The sequence below is a fragment of the Phodopus roborovskii genome, unplaced genomic scaffold, assembly GCF_943737965.1.
Source record: "Phodopus roborovskii unplaced genomic scaffold, PHOROB, whole genome shotgun sequence".
NCBI classification, from domain to species: Eukaryota; Metazoa; Chordata; class Mammalia; order Rodentia; family Cricetidae; genus Phodopus; species Phodopus roborovskii.
In genome coordinates, this window is record NW_026126636.1 from 14,243,629 (window position 1) to 14,262,451 (window position 18,823).

At 45.8% G+C, this 18,823-nt stretch overlaps 1 protein-coding gene across 1 annotated transcript in view; it reads left to right on the forward strand.

Moving 5' to 3' along the window:
* LOC127238494 (NACHT, LRR and PYD domains-containing protein 4C) overlaps positions 1–18,088 on the forward strand; it is a 28,350-nt gene extending 10,262 nt beyond the window's left edge. The window contains exons 5-11 of the mRNA XM_051207112.1: positions 885–1,052; positions 3,789–3,959; positions 6,604–6,774; positions 8,157–8,327; positions 12,327–12,416; positions 14,937–15,097; positions 17,850–18,088. Of these exons, the coding sequence (XP_051063069.1) occupies positions 885–1,052; positions 3,789–3,959; positions 6,604–6,774; positions 8,157–8,327; positions 12,327–12,416; positions 14,937–15,097; positions 17,850–18,088 (1,171 nt within the window). The remainder of the gene's footprint in view (positions 1–884; positions 1,053–3,788; positions 3,960–6,603; positions 6,775–8,156; positions 8,328–12,326; positions 12,417–14,936; positions 15,098–17,849) is intronic.
* Positions 18,089–18,823: the final 735 nt, after the last annotated feature.

Consider the following 18,823-nt stretch of genomic DNA (forward strand, 5'->3'; position numbering starts at 1 on the left):
AGGTGTCCTTGTTTGGGGCTAGTGACCGAACAGGGGTTGGGGATGAGTATGGAAGATAACAGATCTAGTCGTGTACAGTTTCGTGCTAATTTTCTGCCCTGGATACTGGAGTTCTCTATGGTTCTATGATAGCCATGCTTTTGCTTTTGAATGATTGAGCATTCTCTCCACCCTGAGTCCCCTCCCCCTTCTGCCTTCCTTTCCTACCGCAGGGCAGGCCTTTATCATGTTATGGGGTAGTCATAATAACCTTGGTTAGTACTGGATTAACGTCAGCCATACCCAGGAGCACAGATCTTTTACACTGTGTGAGTGCTCTCTCCGCTCTCTGTTATAGATCCAGAAGGGTCAGTCCTTCCCTGGACAAGGAGTCTTAGAGGGTGTTTGCAATAAACATGCTGAATCCTGGGGTAGGCAAACCATCCTCACTCCCAGACTCCAGTTTCAGCAAGCTTAAACAGCACATCACACTTTACCATTATAGTGTACATTACAACTTTTAACTCAAGAGCATTCAAGTCATAGACACACACACACACACACTAATAAATAAATGTACTTTTTAAAATCTGGGTTGGAAAGATGCTCAGTGGTTAAGAGTTCTTGCTGCTCATGGTGACACCCAGGTTTAAGTGTCTGCATCCACACTGAATGAGTGGCTTACAACCACTGGTAATTCTACTTCTAGGGAATGTGACAGCCCCTTCCGGTCTTGTGGGTACCAGGCACACGTGTGACGCACATACATACATGTAGAGAGACGCGCACATACATTAACAATAATCTTTGTTTTTTAAAGAACGGTGTCGAGTCCTGAAAGGTCCTTCATGGGGACAGCAAGGGGACATGTTGCGAAGCCACATGACATTCTTCTTTCCCTGCAGGGTAGCAGGCTGCCAGCTTTCCCCCGATGACTGCAAGAATTTTGCCTCCATCCTGATCAGCAGCAAGAAGCTGACGCATCTTAATGTCGCATGCAACAGCTTGGACAAAGGGATACACTTGCTCTGCAAGGCTTTGTGCCACCCAGACTGTGTTCTGAAGAACTTAGTGTAAGTGCTCGTGGTGGGGAGGGGCGCTGGGGAGAAACGGGAGGAGGGGAACGCCTCGGTGGGGAAGAGTCCTTGCCATGCCTGCAACAGCAGTGCACTCTCTGTTTCCCAGAGCTGAGGGGGGAGATAGGTGGCTCCTAAAGCTCCAGGGTCGGCCATTTTGGTGAGCTCCAGTGTCAAAACGGGGCAGGGAGCAACTGTGGAAGATAGCAGCAACAGCCTCTGGCCTCCACGGGGCGCACATGTAGCACAGACTCTAGATTCCTGAGGCAGCATAGAGAGAAGGAAGGTAGAAGAGAAACTAGAGGCTAATCTTGACAGGGCAGACTGCTTATTCCCAAGCTGCAAAGGACAGACAGTCTCCTGTGGGAAAGGGTGGCTGTGTGGGTAGCTGTGACTCTTTGTAGGAGTGGAGTGAGTGTGATGTTTGCTCCCATAAGGGGCCAGGACAGTGTCCTTTGTGCTTTCTTTCCTTAGCCTTAGATTGCACCATGGGGTGCCTGGACAGTTCCACATTCTTTATCCTTGAGTCGTCATATCTTTTCTGTGCTTACCCATTTACCAGAAAGAGGGATTTGTAGGAACCCTGTCCAGTAACCACGGCATTCTATCACACCACACAGAAAGTAATTAACTCTAACATCTGCCCATTGAAAGAGTCCCAGGGTGGAAATTTCAAGCCTAAACCTAAGGACTGCAGACAAGCTGAGGGACTTGGGGAGATGGCTCCATGGTTAAGAATGCACACACTGCTCTTGCAGAAGATGCGCTTGTTTCCCAACACCTGTGTCAAGCAATTTAACCACCGATTGTAGCTCTGGACTGAAGGAATCTAACAACTCTGCTGGCCTCCCCGGGTTCCCCACACATACTCTTACAGACAGATCCACTAAACTTCCAAAGGTGTTAGGTTAGATTACAGTGCCTAAACAGACACACAGACCTTTGTCAGTGACTTGTTTCTGGCATGCAGAGTAGGTTCTAAGCCTGCACAGTCATAGTGGAATGCCCATGAGCCCCTTTACTCATTTTGTGCTGAATGAGCCTCTCCTGTAGTTGTGCACAGAGAGGTTGGGTAGACTGACATGGAAGAGAGCTAGGGTCTATAGAACATAGAGGAGAAAGACAGATGGCTTGGTGCTTTGGAGGGGACCAAGCGATTAAAATTTATTTTCTATTGGGATAGTGTTAAGTGTCAACTTGGCACAATGTAGAGTCTCCTGAGAAATGTCTCAGTGAAGGACTGTCTAGATTAGATGGGCCCATGAGTGATGGGGGATATCCTTCTGTATATATGCTTCTCTTATTGGTTGATGAAGAAAACACTGATTGCCCAGGCTGAAAGTTAGGTGTGGCTAGGAGATGAGAATTCTGGGAAAGGTAGGGAGAAGGAGGCCATGAATAGATGCTATGTAGCTGAAGGAGTAACACGATGGACTGTGGGTAAGCCACAGCCTTGTGGCACTACATAGATGAACGGAATTGGGTTAATAATTAAGACAGAGGTAGCCAATAAGAAGCCCTAGCCATCAGCCAAAAGTTTTATAACCAATATAGCATCTCAGTGTGCTCCTTTGGGGCTGTGAAGGGTGGTGGGACCTGGCGGGGCAAGAGGAACCTCCTGCCTCACATGAGCTTGTCTGTGAAGGACTGTCTTCATTCTGTAAATTGATGGGAGAAGGCCCAGCCCACTATGGGCAGCACCATTCCCTCTGTTCAGGTCCTGAATTACATAAGAGTAGGAAACATGAACTGAGAAATTATGCCCTGGACCCTGGATATGATGCTAACAGCTGTTCAAAGTTTGTGCATCCCTCAACAACCCATAATGAGGGACTGCAGTCAGGAATAGTGAATAGAGCCTCTCTTCCCGGAATTGCTTTGTTTGTTTTGTTTTTCAAGACAGGGTTTCTTTTATTATTATTTTTATTTTACATGTAGATCCCAGTTCCCTCTCTCTCCCTCCCTCCATCCCTCTTACCCTCTCTGCCCCCTCACATGAACCCTGACCACCTTTCCCTCCCAACCCCTCCCCCCATTCCACATGGAGGGCTATGCCATCCAGGCGGAGTCATGTAATCTGTCAAGTCATTTGAAGTAGGGACTGGGACGTCTCTCCTGTCTCTAGGTTAAGGGAGTATCCCTCCATGGGGATTTGTCTGCAAGGTCCTTTTGTGCACCAGGAATACATCCTGGTTCCACTGTTCAAGACAGGGTTTCGTTGTGTAGCTTTAGAGCCTGTCCTGGAACTGGCTATGTAGGTCTGGCTGGCCACTTACTGAAAGAGATCCACCTGTGTCTTTGTCCTAAGTGCTGGGATTAATGGTATGCACTACCACTGCCCAGCTCCCAAAGTTGGTTTTTTATTTTGTAATGCTATTTTTGTCATAGCAATAGAAATGAAAGTAAAATACATATTTTTTTATATTTTTCACTATATAAGACAACATGGATGTGGTTGTCTATGTGACAATACTGTGTAATTATAAAAAGTATCATTAAAACCAGTTGATCAAAGCACTGATAATGTAAAAGGTACAGGTTAACATCAGGTAAGTTCTTCCAGACAAGCATTGTCAGTGAATTTTACTCAGTTTCGATACTAGAGCTGATATGAGTCAGAAGAAATGTTAAGCTAGGAGTTCCTTGTCTTGTTTGAATGTTTTGTAACTGTGTGTAAAGTTGTGGAAATGTTACACACACACACATTCACATGCCTGACTTTCCCTCCCACAGGTTGGCCAACTGCTCCCTCAGTGAGAAATGCTGGGATTACCTTTCTGATGTTCTTAAACGGAACAAAACCCTGACTCACCTAGACATCAGCTCCAATGACGTTAAGGACAAAGGACTGAAGGTTCTCTGCAAGGCTCTGAGTCTCCCGGACAGTGTCCTGAAGTCACTATTGTAGGTTTCTTTGTGCTTGACATTGGAGGCCCTGTCTAGAGATCCTTAATATCTGTCTGTAACCAAGATTATGGAGATTAGGCTTACTCACCTCAAGTACCTAATGAGCCTTTCCCAAGGACAATTTGATACCTTGACCTCTGTGTCGAGGTTTTGGTACATTGTGGGCAGCCACCCAGAATATAGACACAAGGGACTGAGAGAAATAAAGGAATCATGACTTGTGTCCAAGAGATGGTTGAGATGTTTGGAGCAGGTGCTAGGAGATGAATATCATCAGGTGGAAACCTGGACCCCAATTGTGGATAGAAGGTCGTATTCTTAGTTTTTCTTGTCACCATGACTGTGATAAAATACTGAACAGAAGGGACTTAAGGAATCAGGGTTCATTGTAGGTTATGGGATGGAATGTTCTAATCTCTCCTGGTGGAGAAAAACAGCACGGCAGAGTGTCCTGGTGGTGGCAGGAGTGTGTAAAATCCTTCACGTCTTTGTGGATTGGGAAGCATCGAGTAGAACCAAGAGCAGGGATAGTGATAGGACCCTTAAGCCCACACCCAGTGGCCCACAACCAACTGTGAGACCCCAGTATTCCACAGCCCCCATAACCTCCCCAAACAGCGCCCCCACCTGGGGACCCAGTGTTTAAACAGTGAGCCTATAGGGAGACATCGCAACCCCAAAGATAGAATAAGACAGGGCAGAGGGGACCCAGAACCCTGTGTGGACTGGTTAATGTGGGAGGGATAAACAGTAATGGGGAGAGAGGTGGCAGACCTCTCTCATTTCAGGTTATAAAACTGAGAGGTGTTGGGGTAATTTAGAGTGGTTGTTATTCTGACCATGCCACGTGGATTAGTGTCCCAGGATCAAATGGCTTTCATGCGGGACTTGGGAGAACAGTTTTACTTACTCTGTTGTGGCACCTCAGTCCCATTTTTATCCTCCCTACAAAGGATTGAGGAACAGAATGAAAACATAAAAGTGGAACATGGGGATTGTTTTCCTCTAATGATGACTTTGGCTATTTTTAGAAAGTAAAAACCACTGAAAAATGTCAGATACAATATATTTTAAAAGTATCTAGAGCTGGGCGGTATTGGCACACACCGTTAATCCCAGCACTCAGGATGCAGAGACATGTGGATCTGAGTTCAAGGTCATCCTGGACTACAGAGTGATTTACAAGGATAGGCTCCAAAGGTCCGTGGAACAACATTGTCTCAAAAAATAAGAAAGAGAAAGAGAGAGAGAGAGAGAGAGAGAGAGAGAGAGAGAGAGAGAGAGAGAGAGAGAGAGAGAGAGAGGCTCATAAATTCCAAGAGACGTGAGAAGATTTCAAGGGTAGACTAGAAAATTGTAATGTATTAGGGAACCCCGTCTCCAATTCAAAAGTAACAAGAACGTTAGGGTAATAGCCCAGTGACAGTGTTTGCCTTCCATGCGCTAGGTCCTACCCTGAATCCCAAATACCAGAATAAAATAATTACATGAATCATTCAATGATAGAGATGAAATTTCCACCCCATTCCAAAACAAGGTTGACTGTAGTCCCTTCCATTCCTGCGGCTCACAGCCATCTGTAACCCCAGCCCCAGGAGCTCTGAGCATCTCTGCTGGCCTCTGTGAAAGCCTGCAGATGAAGTTATTTTTAACTGGTCCATTCACACAGAAATTTGAGAAGTCAGAAGTGGGCCCCTCAGAAGCAAGCTCATCCCCTTGGGGTTCATAAAAAACAAGTGGATGGAAGATGGTTCAGGGAACAGCAGGCTTCAGCAAGGGTTCCTAGTCAGCTACCTTTCCCTGTGGGTGGCGAAGGCTCCAATGCCAGCCATCTTTCGTCCCTTGATGCAGAGTGTGGAGGAACCGTGAAAGCCACACGGTAGGCGCCCCCACGCCCGCCTTATCCATGGTTTGGGTTACCCATAGTCAGTACACCCGCTCCGTTTCCATACTCAATCACTGCTCAAAAGTATCATTTAATATAATATTGTTCCAGCTTCTACTTTATTCAAGATTTATTTATTAGTTATGCATAGTGTTCTGCCTGCATGTCTGCCCACATGCCAGAAGAGGGCACCGGATCTCATTACAGGTGATTGTGTGCCACCATGTGGTTGCTGGGAATTGAACTCAGGACCTCTAGAAGAGCAGCCAGTGCTCTTAACCTCTGAGCCATCTCTCCAGCCCCTTATTCCAACTTTTAAAAAGATTTCTTTACTGCATTTTATGTGTGCACTTCTGAGTGTATGTATGTGTGTGCCATGGGCGTAAAAGTACCCAAGGAGGCTGGAAGAGGGAATCAGATCCCCTGGAACTGGAGTGACAGGTGGCTGTGAGCTGCCTGACATGGGTTCAGGCATCCAAACCTGGGTCCTCTGCAAGAGCAGTGTGCTCTGAGCCTCTGAGCCATCTCTCCAGTCCCGTTTTAGCGTTTATTACAATGTGTTGTATTTGATCTGCCCCATCACTGTTAGTATCTTAGCATGCCTGGGTTTCTTTGTTGTCCTCTGTGGACCATTAAGGAGATGATGTTATCCGAAGGGCTCATTGCTTTCTGCAGTTTTGGGCATCACTGAGTCTTGTGTAAGACCTCCTCTTTGGGTCAAGGAGTAACCAGTGTATTATGACTTGTCTCTTGCAGTTTGCGACGTTGCCTCATCACCACTAGTGGCTGCCAAGACCTGGCTGAAGTCCTCAGCATCAACCAGAACCTGAGAAGCCTCCAGATTTCCAACAATAAGCTTCAAGACGCTGGAGTGAAGCTGCTGTGCGATGCTATCAAACAACCCAACTGCCACTTAGAGAATATTGGGTGGGTGTCATCAAGGTCATAGCTGTGTCCTTGAGGGTGATGAAAGGTGGGAGATTAACGTGCAGACAGAGAAATTAAAACTCCGTGGGGACAGCATACTGTTAGCAGTGGTTGTATTAATAAGGCACTTCAAAACCTCAAGACTGGAAGCAATGAGCCTGGGCATTCTTATAAAACTTATCTCAACTGGACGTACTTATAAAACATGATCATCCAGAAGCGTGTGATGTGGGGCAGCCTCTCTGTTGGGAATGGAGGCAGGATAAGCGAATGGTGCATGCATGGATGTATAGATGGACAGCATAGATACATGGATACCCAGATGGATGCCAAGATGGATACATGGATGTGCAGATAGATGCCAAGATGGGTAGATGAATGACTGCATAGATGGGGGAATGATTGACGGTTACATGCATGGGGTTGATGTTATTATATGGATGGGTGCATATTTGGCTGTATTAGTGTATAGATGATTGGGTGGGTGGTTAGGTGGGTAAATAGATGGCTGATTGAGGACTGCAGGAATAGATGTATGGTATTCATGGACTGAAGCATGTATAGGATAGTTAGCTATTACAAGGCAGGAACATAGATGGATGGTGGCTGCATGCATAGGTGGTTGGGTGGATGCATGGATAGATGTCCACTGGAGATGACTAGTGTGACTAGCCCATGTCTCTTTGACTTATGTGTCTGGACTAACTGATGTGGCAACTGTTTTGTCTGCAGTGACAAACACATACCGAGTGACTCTTGCAGCAGAGATTTATTGCAGAGGCTAGACATGAGATGACGCTGTGCCCTCAGCAGGGCGGCTTTAGGGGACCAAGACTAGTCCCCTCACTGACCTGAAAATGGCTGTCTTCTCCCTGAGGCTTCAGTTGTACAAGATTAGATCCCACCCTATTGTCGTCATTGCAACGTAGTTTCTTCTGTAAAGGTCCTGTCTCAGAATCCAGTCCCAGGAGACACAGGTGCTTCGCACCTCAACATATGCATTTTGAGGGACATAGTTTAGTTCATAGCAAAAGGAGTCTTCAAGGGTTAAAAGCAAAAGGTATTAAGGTGTCCTGAGGTGTAGTCTCAGAGCTCACCAACCCTTCACTGTATTACCCAGTGCCAGCTACAGTTTCACCCCAGGTTCAAGGGCTGGGATAGCAGACCTGGTGGAACGGTAGTTCATTCACCACAGACATGGATATAGAGAAAGGGCAGGTGTGGTCACATCTGCCAGAGAAGGGGATGTGATGCCATGGACACTGGGCTTTTAAGAGATGGTATGGAGGGTATGGAATGAGTGTCGGCTAAATGACCACCTTACATCTCACCCGTTATATGCCGCCTTCAGCCGTGACGTGGAACTGTTCTTTTTGTTGCAGGTTGGAAGGCTGTGAGCTAACTGGGGCCTGTTGTGAGGACCTGGCTTCCATTTTTAGCCAGAATAAAACCCTGTGGGCAATCAACCTGAGGCAGAACGCCTTGGACCGCCGTGGGCTGGCTATGCTGTGCGAGGCTGTGAAACATCACAGGTGTACGCTGCATGTACTTGGGTGAGCTGGCCTCTGTGTTTCTTAATGGGAAGAGCTGTGGGGCTGAGGAGGGTTAGACTGAGATCTGAAATGTGCATCTGGGGTGATGACTCAGTGTATAGAGTGCTTGCCACACAGGCATGAAGACCGGATTTTCTTACCAGGGGCTACATGAAAATAACCATGGGTTTTACACCCGTAATCTCGGTATTAGAGAAGGAAGTAATAGGAAGGAGGATCCTTAATGCTCAGTGACCATCCTGTCTGGTCAAATTGTTGAGTTCCAGGCCAATTGAGAGGCCTCTCCATCTCAAAAGTCAAGAGTAATACCTGACATGGACCTCTGTCGTCTGCATGTTCACACACACACACACACACACACACACACACACACACACACACACACACACACACGGTGTTTGGTCACTCCGATGAGAACCATGCCCCTGTTACAGCAGTAGACATATCTTGTCTTGCACCCCTACTCCTACTGAGGGACTGGGCAGTTAATTGTTATCTGGGGAGGAGATGCCATGAAATAATTTAAAAATTCTAATCAAAAACAAATTCAACTAGTGTTCTCTCACTTGGGGGCTGTTGTATCAGGTGTCGTAGATTAAGTGTAAAGCTGCTCCTTGTCCTGTGACTTGTGAGTGACAAGAACTGGTGAAATTTGCTACTATCATGACTAAAGCAATAACGCGTCGACATAAATGTAGATATAACTTACATTTATGCAGGCAGACCTGACTTGAGTTTTTCGGCTCCACAATATGAAGGCATCCCCTTTCAGCCATTCATTTTCCTCTTTCATCAGGGTAGGCGATCATTGCATGAGATAATCGACGTCTTAATATAAGCTGGGCTTTGTGATGGGTGATGTCAAAGGTGTTTTTGTTTTGTTTGTTTTATTTATTTATTTTTTTGCCTATCTGGAGATTAACGTGGGTGCCCGGAGAATATTTAAGATAGACTAAATGAGCTAGGATGGTCTGCTTGAGCATAAAGGTTTATATTATATTAATGATATTGAGCATAAAGGTGTATATTGTCATGTAAACATTTGATGTAAACATACAAATATATATCAAATAAATATATTCAGACTACTTTATATCAGCATAAGATATTTATAAATATGATATGTTCTTTTGTTATAATCCTCAGCATTTATGTTTGTGATTTATTTCTCCCCCTCATGGTCTTCAATCCTATATAGATCAAGGTATCTTTTGTGAAAGTATATAGGTGAGTTTGGGTTTCAGGTGTGTGGGGATTGTGCATATGTGAGCATGGAGACCCCACGCCATCCACTGGGACATGGGGCTAACCAGTTCTGTTAAGGTGGTAGGCTGCCACGACCTAGGAACCTGCCAGTCTGCTTCCTTGCTTCTTGGACCACAGGCGTGTTTGTGTGTTCACAGCTTTTTATGTGAGGGCTAAGGATTAACCTCAGGTCCTTGGGTTTGTATAGCAAACACTTTCCTGGGAAAGCTGACTCCCCAGGTCCCAAGATCAGGTTCATTTTCAGTTGTTATTACACTATTTCTTTTAGAAAAATCAAAACCTCATGGGGTGTCAAACCTTTTGACATGGCAATATAGCCACACATACACAGTTACCATTCAAAAACTGCAGTTGGTTTACAAAAAAAAAAAAAAAAAAAAAAAAAAACAATCTAACCATTTTGGGTAAATATATAATTTTGGCTCATGGGCCCCAGGCTGAATATGCCTACCAGGTGTTGGATTAAAATGCTTATAACCCCGGCTATCTCTTCTGTGAATATGCAGGCTCACTTTCTTAAGATTTACTCTTGCGGTTGGGCAGTGTAGGCACACGCCTTTAATCCCATCATTTGTGAGGATGAGACAGGCAAATCTGTGTGAGTTTGAGGCCAGCCTGGTCTACAAAGCCAGTTCCATACAACCAGGGCTACACAGAGAATCAGTCTTGGAAAAATAAAAGACTTAGTCTTGCAAATACCCCCACATCCCTGGGTAGGTTGAGATTTCTTTTCACTTGGTTTTGGCTATGTGTTGAGAAGGTACCAAGCTGGAGTGGATGTCTAATGAGGTAGAAAGAGAGAGTCATCTGCAGTCTTCTGAGCCACCCAGCTCTGCATTTGGTACCAGTTCGGCCCTGTTCACGCTGCACCCTGGGCAAGGCACCAGTTCCTCTGAGTATCGGACTTTGATCTGTAAAGTAAGAGTCGTTACGTGGCCTGACAAATTCAGAAATACACAGGTGTCAGATAATGTGGTAAATATTACAAAACCAAGTAAGGTGGTGCTGCCATGATCATTGTTGCTTCGTAGTGCCCTCCTACACCACCAGGGAAAGTCTCAGAGAGACTAGTACAGCAATTAATGTATGCCCTAAGAACATGGTTGCCTCCTACAAAGCCGCTTGAAACGTAAAATACACAAAATGTGATGTTTTTGAATGAGAAAGTCCCAGAGGCTCAGATGTTTGAATGCTTGGTTCCTGGTTGATGGTGCTGTTTGGGAAGGTTTAGGAGGCGTGGCCTTGCTTGAGGAGGTGTGTCACTGGGCCAGGCCCTGTTCTTGCCAAGCTCTGTACCATTCCCAGTATGCTTTCTCTGCTTCCCGCTCCTGGTTCAAGATGTGCACTCAGTTCCTTGCTCTGCTGCCAATCTCCCTGCCGCAATGGTGATGGACACTTACCGCTCTGGAACTGTCAGCCCAAATAGATCCTTCCTGCTGTAATTGCTTTGGTCATGGCGTTTTGTCACAATAGTAGAAAAGTCATTAATACAGAAGCAAAACAAAGACCATAACCAGGATGTATATGTGTGTGTGTGTGTGTGTGTGTGTGTGTGTGTGTGTGTGTGTGTGTGTGTGCATTTACATGCATGAGAAACAGTTAACCAAAGGGCTAAGACCAGACACTCAGATCATGGAAAGAGTTGTTCTTTTGGGTTTGAAGGAAATAAAAACCCTCAAGCCTTTCACACATCTGCTATCCAAAACCCAAGGCTTAGATGCAATCAGTGCTTCCTACCACTATTCTGGGTGTTGACATCATATTGGAACAGACCACAGTTGGGTCATTGAATTCACACCACAGAAATGGCCAAGGTAAGAGCTTTGATGGGAAGCTCAGTAGAGTAAACTGCTTGAAGCAGAAGCTTGAGGACCTGGGTTTGGATGTCAACTGTACATTGAATAGCGGAACATGGTCTCATGTGTCTATAACTTTAGTGCTGGGGAGAAGGGTGGAGGCAGGGGGCTCTCTGAAGCTCACTGCCAGCTGGTTCACCAATGGCATGTTCAGACAGAGAGCGTGTCTCAACAAGATACGGAGAGAAACAGTTGAAGACACCTGACACTGACCTCTGGCAGGTGTGCGTGTGCACACACAAACACAGGCAACAAAAAGTTTTTCCCTTTTTTATTTTTCTGTGTGTGGATATTTTGCCTGTATGTATGTCTGTGTACCGCATGCATGCAGTAGTAGGCTTGGAGGCAAGAAGGTGGTGTCAGGTCCCCTGGAAATGGAGTTAGAGGTGGTTGTCAGCCATCCTGTATGGGACTGAACCCAGGTCCTCTGCAAGAGCAGCCAGTGCTCCTAACCACTGAGCCATCCGTCCAGTTCCCAATCCGTTCTTGTAGAGGAATCTGGAGAGTGTGGGCATGCCTCCCCATTTAGAGGCAACATCAGGGTCTCCTGAACTTGACCTTGGAAAAGAAAAGTTGTAGAGGGAAGAGGAGACGTTGGAAGGCACAAGAAGGACGTGTGAGAGGCTGGAGCAATGGCTCGTCAGTTAAGAGCATTTGCTGCTCTTACAGAGGACTCGGCTTCAGTTCCCAGCACCTACCAGGGCAGCTCACAATTGCTGTAATCATGGTTCCAGAGGATGCGATGAACTTATCTCGTCTCCCCAGGTGCTGGCACACATCTACTGCACATACATTCACACAGCACACACTTAAATAAGAAAACTTTCAACGTTTAGAGGAACGAATTGAGAGCTGTCCATTTTGTATGTCTTTCCAGGCTACGAATTACCGACTTTGATAAGGAAACCCAGGAGCTTCTGCTTGCTGAGGAGGAGAAAAATCCCTACTTGACCATCGTAAGCAGTGCGTAAGCTGGAGCAGAAAAGGAGAGTGGACATCCCAGTGCAAGAAACATGGATGTGTTCTGAGCCAGCCCAAACAACCTCCAGAAGAATGGTTTTTTATTTTTGACCCTCTTGTATATATTAACAGATCGCTAACATTCCAGTGAGATAGGATTTCTTTGTGCCTTTCCCATCCAGATGTTTCATCAGATAGATGTGACTTTTTATTTGCAGAGCATTCAAAGACCTACATGCTAGAAATCACTGTGTTATAATGACATTTTCCGTCACTGGTGTGTTAAGCACCCAAGAAAGCATTTTATCTTTAAATGCTTCAGAAATCTCTTAAAATGAGATTTGCCTGTTGGTGGATTACTGGAGACATAATGGATATATAGGCAATAGTGGAACCCTAGAAGGTTGTTGGAGGAAATTTCAATTGGCTATGTGTAAGACATCTTTAGCAGGAGGGCCTATACCCGACACTCACTCACATAATAGAAACTGTTGCTGTTTGTGTTTTGCATTAAATAATAATTTACGCATTTAGCAATTCTACTGGCTTCAATTCTCAAATGTTAATGCATACATTGGTTATTTTGTACTTTTATACAAATATTTGTGTGTTTTGAAATAAAAATTATTTACAAAAACAGAGTGAGAGCTGAATTTGATCTACATATTCCCATTTGCTTATATGCGAGTGTTTCCTTGCATATCCGTGTGCATGTGTGTGTTGGGGGGGTTGGTGGGTATGTGCACATGAGTGTAGATTCCTACAAAGGCCACAAGAAGGTGTGTGATCCCATGGGGCTGGAGTTACAGGCAGTCATGAGCTGTCTCACATGGGTGCTGGGAACTGAACTTACATCCTCTGTAAGAGCAGCATCTTAGAGTTCCTATTGCTGTGAAGAGACACCATGGCCACGGCCACTCTTATAAAGGAAAACATTTCAACGGGGTGGCTGGCTTACGGTTCAGAGATCCAGTCCAGTGTCCTAATGGGAAATGGCGGCAAGTGGGCAGACATCAGGCTGGAGAGGTAGCTGACAGTTCTACATGGTATGTGGACAACAGGAAGTTGCCTGGCTTGGTGGGACTTTCTGGAGCTATCTTGAGTTATTCACTTCCTATGTTAAGGAATTCCTCCTGGCTGGAGTGGTTTCAGCTCCTCTTGGGACACACTCTTGTTTCACTTCCTAGAAAAATCCTGTCCTAAAAATCCTGTTGTTTACACCTCACTTCTGCATCCGGTGTCTTAGGAAGATTCTCTCCAAGATGGCAGATTTTAGCTTCAGATGAAACTACTTAGAGTCTGGAAGGGAGGGCTGGACCTGGGAGGAGTTAGGGGAGAGGGCAAGTATGATCAAAATACATTGTACAAAATACTCAAAGCCCTAATAGAGGAGGAAAAGGTTGATGCATGTGTTAACCCCCTCCCCTGGTTTTGGACCTGACGTGCAGAATGTAGATGAATCCAGACACTTGATTTTCATACCTGTTTTCCAAGTGGTTAGGTTATATCCAGTATTTGGCGTTATGCATATCACTGGTGTTTACAGCCCTGCAATCTTCTCAGATACGAGTCTCCCTAAGGTAACTAAAGATACAGAGTTAATTCAGTTACAGAGACAGCCAATGAGGCTGGAGAAATGACTCAGCCACCGAGGGATGGAGGGGGTTAAATTCCCAGAACCCACAATAGGCGTCTCACAACTCTAGTTCCACTGATCTGATGCCGTCTTCTGGCCACTTCGGGCATCACACTTGACATGCACAGACACAGACACACACAGACACTATGCATCTTTCAAGACAAGAAAAGAAGATTATAGGATATTAGGGGATGGCAGTGGCAGAGGGCAATGAAAGAATGGGCAGGTGCCCTGATGGGATGTCCACACCAACCCCTGCAGGAAGCAGTTAACATTCTTCAACAAGTTCCTGTCCACCTGCACCCTAAGTCAGAGGTCAATAGAAAAGGGACCAGGCACCAGGGAGTGGTGGGTAATAGCACGTGGTGTGAAAATGAGAGAATGTGAGTTCAAATCTGTGGCACTCAGATAAAAATCTGGGCATGGCATGCATGGTGTACAGAGCCAGGGAGTGGAGACGAACCATGGGAAAGGAGAAGGATTGGCTCAGGACGCGCCAAGACCAGACATTTATTTGACCCAGAGGGACAGAGAACTGGGAATAAGTAAGACAAACAACGGAAAGGGGACAAAGGAGAGGGTAAGGGGAACAAGGCAGAGGATGCAGGGATAAATCCCAGCGGGACAAAGGACTGGATAGAGAGGAGACAGATGTGGCCCATACACAAATGGCAGATTACAAAGGCAGACAGGGAAACTCATGTTAGGACAAGGTGTTTAATTTTAACTGGACATGTTAATTAGGTGAGCCAAAGGGGGACTTTTGATTGCTGGACTTCAATACTTCCACAGCTGGACCTTGGCAGTCAGCCTCGGGAGGAGGAAGCAGCCAAATAATGGACTAGACTTTGACGGATAGCTTTAGGAATTATTCTGATGGTCTTTTAGCAAGGCAGAGGGGATGGGGGAGAAGGGCAAGGCCTGTCAGAGCCACAAGCTCCGGTGGGCTGGGGCCCCTTCCCCAGGAGCCCGCTGGCCATCCAGTCTAGCAGAAACAGTGGACTTGGGGATTGGAGAGAGATCCTGTCTCAGCACAATGGTGGAGAGTGGTAAGAGAAACCTCCCAACATCTTCTGGCCTCTGAGCATGGGTGCAGTGCGCTGATTAGAGGCACTGAACTTCACCTGGGACATTGGGCTGACAGAGAGGTTGACGACAGCCCCTTCAGAACTTCAGGTCCTTTAATGATTAGGAATAATAATCTCCGAGTCCAATTAGTGCCGACCAAGTGTGTATAGGTGTGCATAAGTGCAGAGCCGTACACTCGGGTATGAACAACTTACCAACAGCTCCCTTTTCCCAAAGGAAAGCAACTCTCTCCGTCAGCAGCTGTCAGTCACCAAGAGCTTCGGAGAGAGCCTTATCGATAGGAATAAGGCTTATGGAGCCCTGTCCCCAGCCCACCGTGCTGGCTTTTGACTGGCTTCAGCTTGTGCCATTCTTTTGCAGGCAACTCAGCTGCAGTATTTATTTATTTATTTATTTATGCTTATTTACATATCGTTCCCAGTTCCTTCTTCCTCCCTCCCTCCCATGTCTCCCCCCCCCACTCCACAGGGAGGGTGATGCCTTCCAGTAGGGGTCAACAAAATCTGTCAAGTCATTTGGAGTAGGGACTAGGCCCTCCCCCCTGCCTCTAGGTTAAGGGAGTATCCCTCCATGGGGAATGTGCTCCCAAAGTCCTTTCGTGCACCAGGGATACATCCTGGTTCCACTGTCAGAGGTCCCTTAGGCTGCCCAGGTATTCTAACTGAAACCATGTTCAGGGGGTCTACGTCTGTCCAATGCTGGTTTCCCAGCTATCAGTCTGGGGGCCGTTAGCTCCTCCTTGTTCAAGTCAGCTTTCTCTGTGTGTTTCTGTATCCTGGTCTTTTCCTCCCTCTCTGCATCTGGATTCCAGTTTGGCTCAGTGTTTAGCTGTGGGTGTCTGCTTCTGTTTCCATCAGCTACTAGATGAGGGCTCCACGATGCTGTATAAGTTAGTCATTCTCTGATCTCATCATCAATGAGGGGCATTTAAGGTAGTCTTTCCTCTGTTGCTCAGATTGTTAGTGGGGGGTCTGTCTTGTAGGTCTCTGGACATTTTTCTAGGGTCACCTTCCTTTTCAAACCTATAATTAATGGCTCCCTCTTTTATGGCATCTCTCTCTCTCTCTCATCTATTCCACCCCGACTCAATCTTCCTAGTCCCACAAGCTCTCCTCTCCTCCCCTTCTCTTTCTCCTAGCTCCCTCTCCACTCACTGCTCCCACACTCCAAATATGCTCATGAGATCTTGTTCCTTTCCTCTTTTGTGAGGGAGTTTGTATGAATCTCTTAAGTTCCTCCTTGTATCCTAGTTTCTCTGGCGGTGTAATTATAGGCTGGTGATCCTTTGCTCTATATCTAAATCCATATATGAGTGAGTACATGCCATGTTTCTCCTTTTGTGACTGGATTACCTCACTCAGGATGGTTTTTTCGAGTTCCATCCATTTGCCTGCGAATTTCAAGATTCCATTGTTTTTTTTTTTTTTTTTTTCTGCTGAGTAGTATTCCATTGAGTAAATGTGCCACCTCCTTTTTATCCATTCTTTAGTTGAGGGTCATCTAGGTTGCTTCCAGATTCTTGCTATTACAAATAATGCTGCTATGCATAAAGTTGAACAGATGTCTTTGTTGCATGGATGTGGATCATTTGGGTATATGCCTAAGAGGGGGATTGCCGAGTCCTGTGGTAAACTAATTCCCATTTTCCTGAGGAACCGCCATACTGATCTCCAAAATGGCTGTACAAGTTTGCACTCCTACCAGCAGTGGAGGAGTGTCCCTTTCTCCACATTCTCTCCAGCATAAGTTGTCATTGGTGTTTCTAATTTTAGTCATTCTGGCAGGAGTAAGATGCTATCTCAAAGTTGTTTTGATTTGCATTTCCCTGATAGCTAAGGATGTTGAGCACTTTCTTAAATTTCTTTCAGCCTATTTTATTTCCTCTATTGAGAATTCTCTCTTCAGTTCTGTACCCTATTTTTAATAGGGTTATTTGGTGTTTTGGTGACTAGTTTCTTGAGTTCTTTGTATATTTTGGACATCAGCCCTCTGTCAGATGTAGTGTTGGTGAAGATCTTATTCCTGTCTGTGGGCTGCCGTTTGGTCTTCACTGTGTTCTTTGCCTTACAGAAGCTGCAGACAGACCCCATATCTATCGCCATGCACAAAACTCAAGTCCAAATGGGTCAAAGACCTCAACATAAATCCAGACACTGAACATCTTAGAAGAGAAAGTGGGAGGTAACCTTGAACAAATTGGAACAGGAGACCACTTGCTGAACGTAACACCAGTAGCACAGACACTGAGATCGACAATTAATAAATGGGACCTCTTCAAACTTAAAAGTTTCATATGCAGTGAGATCCGTTACGCTATTCTGGCCTACAGGGACACATGCAGATGGAAGAGTGTATACATAAATTAGTAAACATATCTTTAAAAAAATTGTCAAATCCAAGGATCTTAATCCCCCATATCCCCCTGGTTCCCAAACTGAATCCAGATTTCCAACTGTGTTCACATTTGGAAACAGGTTTCCAGATGCCTCAAGATACTGCCAGGAAGCTTGATCCAGTTCACACCACAGCTGAAGGCCAAGGAAAAAAGATTTAAAATGCTCATATCAACTTTTGAGCAGGTCTGGCAATGGATTTGTGAGGATTTGGGCACATAGGCTGTCTAACAGACTTTTAGTTATATCCTGACTCCAGAATATCTCTCACCCCAGATAAGTGGAGGATGCTTATCTATCTCTGCGTCTGCCATTGTAGATTATGAGAGTCCCATCACACCCAGGGAGAAGAATTCCATCCCCAAACTCTTTGAAATGTTTCTCCATGGTGTTCAGGCTTGTGAGGGTACAAGACTTAGTCCCAAGGCAGCTTATGGATGGCCAAGGCCCATAGAAGTAGCAACTTCAAAACCAAAGTTGTGGAAGCTACAAGGGATTTTCAGCAGGAGCCGACGGTACAGCCTCCACCCAAGCTCCAGTTCTGACTGTCCGCTGTAGTCTGACTCCCAAAGGATGCTCAATGCTCAGGGTCTTCTACTGAGGAGCTCTGCCTAAGAGTCCTTGAAGTTTGGTCACTCTTATTTACCTGGTGATACATCTTTGCCATACCCAGCCCCCCTCATCCCTATATTAAGAACCCTTGGTTTAGGTCAAGAAATTGGTGTATTAAAAAAGAGGTGGTATTCAGACAAGGGCCAAGATATTGCTGAATATGACCTATTATGGAAATGGGTTCTCCTGATGACTCAGGGTTTGGACAGCAAGTAGAAAGAAATTCCACATGCAAATCTTGGAGAATGGGGAGAGAAGGACTGTAGGAGGCAGAGCAGTCAAGGTCACCGTAAGAACCTGGTGCACAGATTCAGAAACAAGCCTCATAGGGGCTAATAGAGACCCGACTGACAGGCAAGGAGCCTGTGTTTGGCTGTTATGCCTGGGAGGCATGCTGCCTTTTAAGGTAAACCAAAGAGGATCAGGCAGAGAGGTGAGGTGGGGTGAAGGGACTGGGAGGAGAGGAGGGAGCAGAGACTGCAGTTGGGATGTAGATGAGAGAAGAGAAAATAAAAGGAGTAAAATATTCCTCATGGGGTTTTCTTTTCTCAGAACAGAGACGCTGGCTCACACACACACACACACACACACACATGCACGCACGCACGCACCAGGGGGGATACCCTTACCTCCAAGTTGGTTCTCCGGTGTGAGGGGTGGTCGCAGTTTCCCAGCCAATGC